This window comes from Corvus brachyrhynchos, unplaced genomic scaffold (genome assembly GCF_000691975.1).
Source record: "Corvus brachyrhynchos isolate BGI_N302 unplaced genomic scaffold, ASM69197v1 scaffold67, whole genome shotgun sequence".
NCBI lineage: Eukaryota > Metazoa > Chordata > Aves > Passeriformes > Corvidae > Corvus > Corvus brachyrhynchos.
Window position 1 is genome coordinate 364,095 of NW_008239114.1, and position 5,582 is coordinate 369,676.

Here is a 5,582-nt window from a genome sequence, read left to right on the forward strand (position 1 = left end):
AGGGGCATCCCGCCAGCGCCGGCGCTGCCACCACCGCTCGGGATCCGTCCCCTGACCCTCCCACATCACCTTGGGGACCCCCAAACCCAAGCCATGAGGGGACCTCTGTGCCTCAGTTTCCCTCTGGGGCCACACTCCCTCCCTCCCCACACGTCAGTTCCAGTGTTTTACTTAAATACTTTTATTTTTCATGCTCGGTTAGGGGTTTTTTAAAACTTTGTTGTTTTTATAGTCGCCATAAGGTTTTCCTGGGAATGCCGGCTCCGGATGCAGGCGAGCAGGACTGGGATGGGGGCTGCAGGGATAGAGGGGGTAATGCCCCACTGGAATGGGAGAAGCCTGGTCCAGCCCGATCTGGGCCACAAACAAACATCTCCTGGGAGTGTTGGGGACAGGGACACATGTCACCTGATCCCCTTTCCCTTCATCCCTGCAGTGGTGAGGATGAAACATTCCCCATCCCACACCTTGCCTTCCTCCCTGTGGTGATGAGGATGGAGCATCCCCCACCAAGCACCATCCCCCCTGTCCTCTGGGCCACCGTGTCCCCACCAACACCACAGACCTCAGGTCTGGGTTCCTTGGGTTGTCCCTGTGGGGCAGAGAGCAGGCTGAGAGTGGCTGGGGTTAAAGAGCATCAGGACCCAGGGGGGGCTGGGCTGGGCCTCCCACACTGTCACCCCACCAGCACCCAGGACCCCCGACATGTCACTGCGTCCCCAACCTGAGAGGTAAATCCAGGACCCCCCCGGCCGTGCCCTCCCCCACGTCACCTCCTGGTGCCATCAAGCCCAGCAGGGCCCAGCAAGGAGACACCAGTTAAAAACAACAGAAAAAGACCCAAAAAACCACCCATAAAATGACCAAACCAAGATGAAACAGAGAGGACTCAACAAACTCCGTCCCCTGCAGTGGCACCGGTGGCACCAGGACAGCAGCAGGAGCGGCCCCTTCCTAGGGCAGGAGGTAGCGGGTGGGGGAACGGCGGCGGAGCCCCGGGGGGCTCGGGGGGGATCTGGGCAGTCAGTGGGTGCCGAGGGAGATGGTGAGCACGTCCTCCTCCTGGATGGGCTCCAGCTCGGCGCTCTGCACCGCCTGCGTGATGAGCGTCAGCTCCTGGCACAGCGTCTCGAAGCGGTAGCTCACGCGGATGTCGGGAACGTTGGTCCGGCGGATGTCGTTCCCCTCCGGACCCTCCTTCAGGTAGTTGGGACCCAGCCAGTAGCTCTTCACCTGTGGGCGTCAGGACAGGGCCTCGTGGGTGCCCGGCACTCCTGAGTGCTGCCAGGACCCACGGAGGGGGAACTGGGAATGGGAATGGGCAAATGGGGGTGAATGGGAATTGGGAATGGGGGAATTGGGGATGGGAATGGGCAAATGTGGGCGTTGGGGGTGGGAATGGGGGAATGGAGGTGAATGGGAATTGGGAAGGGGTTTGGGCAAATGGAGGAATGGGGGAATTGGGGAACGGCGGAATTTGGAATAGGAATGGGCAAATGGGAATTAGGAATGCAAATGCAAACTGCAGGATTGGGAATGAGGGAATGGGCAAATGGGAGAATGGGGGAATTGGGAATAGGAATTGGGAAATGGGGGCACACGGAATTAGGAATGGGCCTCACCTTGTGGGAGAAGCCGCTCATGAGGACGCTGTTCCGGGCCAGCTCACACATGTCGCAGGAGCTGAGCTTCCACACCTGGGTGGCGATGCTGTACTCCTCCATCAGCGGCTCCTGAGGGGGGACCGACACCCCTCAGCTCCCGCACAGAGACCCCTCAGGCAGGACAGGGGTCCCCACCTCCTCCCAGCCCCTCCACACCATCATCAGCACCCTCCAGAGTCCATCGGTGCTGCCACTGGTCCCATCTCACCACCAGCCACACTGCACCACCAATCCCACCCCACTACCGACCCCATCCCATCACCCGGCCCGTGCCCACCCCACAACTGTTCTTGGGGTGTCACTGGCTGGTGCCACCCCCCAAATGCTCACCTTGGTGAAGTGGAACTGGAGGGGATCATCAGTGGAGAGGGACACCATGAGCCCCCGTGAGAGGTACTCGGGCAGGGGGTTGCGGTGGTAGCTCAGGAAGAGGCTGTTGTTGCTCAGCGGGGACATGGCAATGCCAATCTGCGCCAGGTAGTACAGGTACTGCAGCACAGGGGCCTGGGGGGCACAGAAGGGTGAGCGGGGTCCCACCACACCCCCAGCCCCTCCAGGCACCTCCTCCCCACTCACCTTGCGCAGCAACAACCCGTGGGAGATGTTCTCCGAGACCATGAACCCTGACACGAGGTGGTGGATGGGACCGGCTTCGCCGCAGTGTGGGCGCAGGACGAAGGTGTGGAAGCCCCTCTTCCTGCAACGGGGGTTTGACTGGCACCATCGCCCTCTGACCTCCCCAGAACCTCCTGAGGGGCGCAGGGTCCGGGCCAGGGCTGTCCTTACCGCCGCAGGTGGTTGAGCACTGTCATGTTGGCATACATGTAGTACAGGTAGTAGGAGTAGGGCGGGTTGTCCTCCTCCACCCAGTTGCCTGGCAAAGGGCTATCCAGGTTGAAAATGTGATGCTCCGGTTTGGATTCATCATCCACGCTGTCGAAGCCGTCCACCTGCAGCAGAGACAGCCCCCGGGTGGGACATCACCCCTCACTCCAGCTGGGTTCAGGTTGGGTGTCCCCAGGAGCAGGACGCAGCACTCACATGCTCCAGGAAGAGGTGCAGCTCTGGGTGCTGGGCAGGGTGGATGGTGGCCTCGTAGAGCGGCAGGAAGATATTCTCCAGCATCTCCTGGAAGTTGGCCAACTGCTTCTTCGTCCGGTAGACGTCACTGTGGGGAATGGACCCCACTCAGAGCCGGCTTTCCCCCCTCTCCTCCCCACCCCAGGCAGCAGTGGGATGTCCTGGATCTCCCCAGCCCAGGTGAGGGTTCCTGTCCCCTCTTTACTCACAAGAGCCGGGGCACCTGCACGAGCCAGCGGACGTTGTTGGAGTGGACGCGGTGGCTGACGGCCCAGCGGGCCAGCTTGTCCCACTCATCCCGGGAGCGGCCGTAGATCGAGAGACGCAGCTCCGCGTTCTGGTACTTGCTCTCCTCCAGGTCTGCCATCACCTCCTGATGGGAAGGGACAAGTGACAACTGTCACTGCTCGGCCACCGGGAAGGGGACACGGGGACCACCACCACCACGAGGAGGGGAGGTGACCCACCTTGATGATGTGGGCGAAGTACTTCCCTGAGACACGGTTGTCCGTCTTGATGAAGATCTCCCGCAGGATGGACTCCCCGATGGGGTTGTACTTGGCGTTGAACTTGTCGAAGCGGTGGAAGGTGTTGCGGTCCTGAACGTGGGACAGGTGTGACCTGAGACTCCTCATCACCCACCACACCCCCATCCCCAGCCCGCAGCCCCCCCCCGCGCCCTGGGAAAACCCCCTGGAGAAGATCCCGCAGCCCAACCAAGGATGGGCTGGGGGTCCACTCATCCCCAGGGTTTGGGTGCCTCCCGTACCGCATGGACATCCAGCGTGTCCACGCTCAGGTCGTAGGCTGTGAGGTTCATCGTCTCAAACACCTCCTTGAGCGTCTGCTCCTTCCCCTTCTCCACGTGGACAATTTCATCCAGGTGCTTCTTCATTGCCCGCTTGATGAAGCGCAAGAGATGCTTCTGGTTCATGCAGGACGAGGCATGGATGTGGGTGTCCACCTGCACCAGTGAGGTGATGCTCAGCCCTGAGACCCTCCAAGAGCTCCCCAGCGAAGCCAGGAACGCCCCCAGGATCTGGGACTAGCTCAGGATCCGCAGGTACCTTGCGGATGTTGTAGAAGTCGCGGTGAGGCACCTTCTTCTGGGCTGCCAGCTCCTTCATCTCATTGAGCAGCACGTGCATCTGGAACTTGTTGCTCAGGTACTGCAGCCGGCGGTAGCAGAAGGATTTACTGCCCAAAACGGGGAAGAGGGGCTCAGTTTGGGGGTGAGGAGGGAGAACATCCAGCCCCGAAAGGCCGGTGCCCACACGGATATGGGAACGCGGACTCTTGGACACGGGCGAGGGTGGACGTGGGAGCTGCACCAGCACCGTGTGCCAGAGCCACTGCCATGTCCTCGGGGCTGTCCCCAGGGTTCTGTCACACCCCTGCCATGGGATCCCACCCAGGGTGGGGTGGGACCCTCCCGGGTGGGACCCTCCCCCTTACATGGGCCCGTTGATGATCAAAGCCATGAGGAAATTCATGTCGGCGATAAACTCCTGCAGGTCGGGGTACGGCAGGTCCAGCTCCGTGCTCCTGTGGGGGGGACACACATGGGGGTCACACAGCCCCCCAAAAATCTCATCACCCCAGTGAGTAGGACCCTCCCCCTCACAAAACTCACTTGTCGGTGATGTCCTGCTTGGTGTAGACATGCACGACACCGTCCACCATCTTCAGCCCAAAGCCCAGGTCCGCCGGCATGTTCTGGGGGTCCCACGTCTCATAGGGGTGCTGCTCGGCAAATGGGGGGTGCACGGGGGCATCTGCAGCCAGGAGACACCAACATCACCCCAAAAGCTCCTCCAGCACCCCAGCCCAGCACAGAGACCCCCCCCACACCGTGCTCACCAGCAGCCACGGGGGTCTCAGGCACCTCCTCGTAGCCACGGGTCTCCAGGGGCTTCTCGGAGAGCTCCTGCAGGTACCGGGCCGTGGTCTTGCAGAAGCTCTGGAGCGACAGCCCCATGTACTTCTCCCGCACAAACAGCGCCTTCACCACGCTCTTGGCCGCATCCAGCAGGTCAGTGAAGGGCACCTGGAGAGGAGAAACCAAACAAAAACCACCCCCAAGCTGGGGTTGGCAGCCTGGAGACCCTTGCCTGGGTTCCGGGGGGGTCAGGGGGAGGCTCACCCCACATTTCTCCTCCCCAGAGATGGTGACCCGCTGGAATTCCCGCTCCAGCAGCGCCTCCCGCTCCTTGGGGACGTGGTCCACCAGGCTGTCGTTCTGCTCCTTGAAGAGCCTGTGGGGACAGACGTGGCCAGTGGGACAATGACAGGGATGTCCCCATCCTCGTGTCCCTCAACAGCAGCACGAGCCCTACCCCAGGGACTGTGTCCGGTCCTGGGGTGGCAGGAGGGTGACGCTGTCCCCAGGGATGCCACCACCAGGTTGTGGCAGCTGTGCCACTTGTGTCCTCTGGTGGTGGCATTGTCCTCCTTCCCAAAACACATCCCCCAGCCCCACACGAGCACAATGAAAAGTTGGGGGGTGGGGGGCACAAAGCACAAAAAAAAACTCATGACAGAGACAACTCCCAAGCGGAGACAGGAGGGAGAGGGACACACGGCATCAGGCCCCCCATCCGGGGGAAGACAGGGCCAGGACAGGGGTCCTGTGCCAACAGCAGAGCTGGGACCCCCAGCCCACCCCAACCCCCCTCCCCAGGTGCATTGACTCCTTCAGTGGCAGCGAGAGTGGCCGGGAGGGACCTCTTGGCTCCATGCTTGGATGTGCTGGGTCAGAGCGGGGCCAGGTGGGTCCCCGATCCCCCCCGTGGCCCCGGCCGGTGACACCGAGCCGGGCACTCACTGTAAGTCCGCAGA

At 61.9% G+C, this 5,582-nt stretch overlaps 1 protein-coding gene across 1 annotated transcript in view; it reads right to left on the minus strand.

Annotated features, from left to right (window-relative positions):
• Positions 1 to 163: 163 nt before the first annotated feature.
• The window catches only part of AMPD2 (adenosine monophosphate deaminase 2), a 7,449-nt gene continuing 2,030 nt past the window's right edge, over positions 164 to 5,582 (minus strand). Inside the window, exons 4-17 of the mRNA XM_008638032.2 lie at positions 4,888 to 4,999; positions 4,605 to 4,791; positions 4,378 to 4,519; positions 4,200 to 4,289; positions 3,812 to 3,941; positions 3,514 to 3,708; positions 3,212 to 3,343; positions 2,954 to 3,117; positions 2,706 to 2,832; positions 2,451 to 2,614; positions 2,241 to 2,361; positions 1,995 to 2,168; positions 1,623 to 1,733; positions 164 to 1,233 (exon numbers count right to left, since the gene is read on the minus strand). Of these exons, the coding sequence (XP_008636254.1) occupies positions 1,024 to 1,233; positions 1,623 to 1,733; positions 1,995 to 2,168; positions 2,241 to 2,361; positions 2,451 to 2,614; positions 2,706 to 2,832; positions 2,954 to 3,117; positions 3,212 to 3,343; positions 3,514 to 3,708; positions 3,812 to 3,941; positions 4,200 to 4,289; positions 4,378 to 4,519; positions 4,605 to 4,791; positions 4,888 to 4,999 (2,059 nt within the window). The 3' untranslated portion in view covers positions 164 to 1,023. The remainder of the gene's footprint in view (positions 1,234 to 1,622; positions 1,734 to 1,994; positions 2,169 to 2,240; positions 2,362 to 2,450; positions 2,615 to 2,705; positions 2,833 to 2,953; positions 3,118 to 3,211; positions 3,344 to 3,513; positions 3,709 to 3,811; positions 3,942 to 4,199; positions 4,290 to 4,377; positions 4,520 to 4,604; positions 4,792 to 4,887; positions 5,000 to 5,582) is intronic.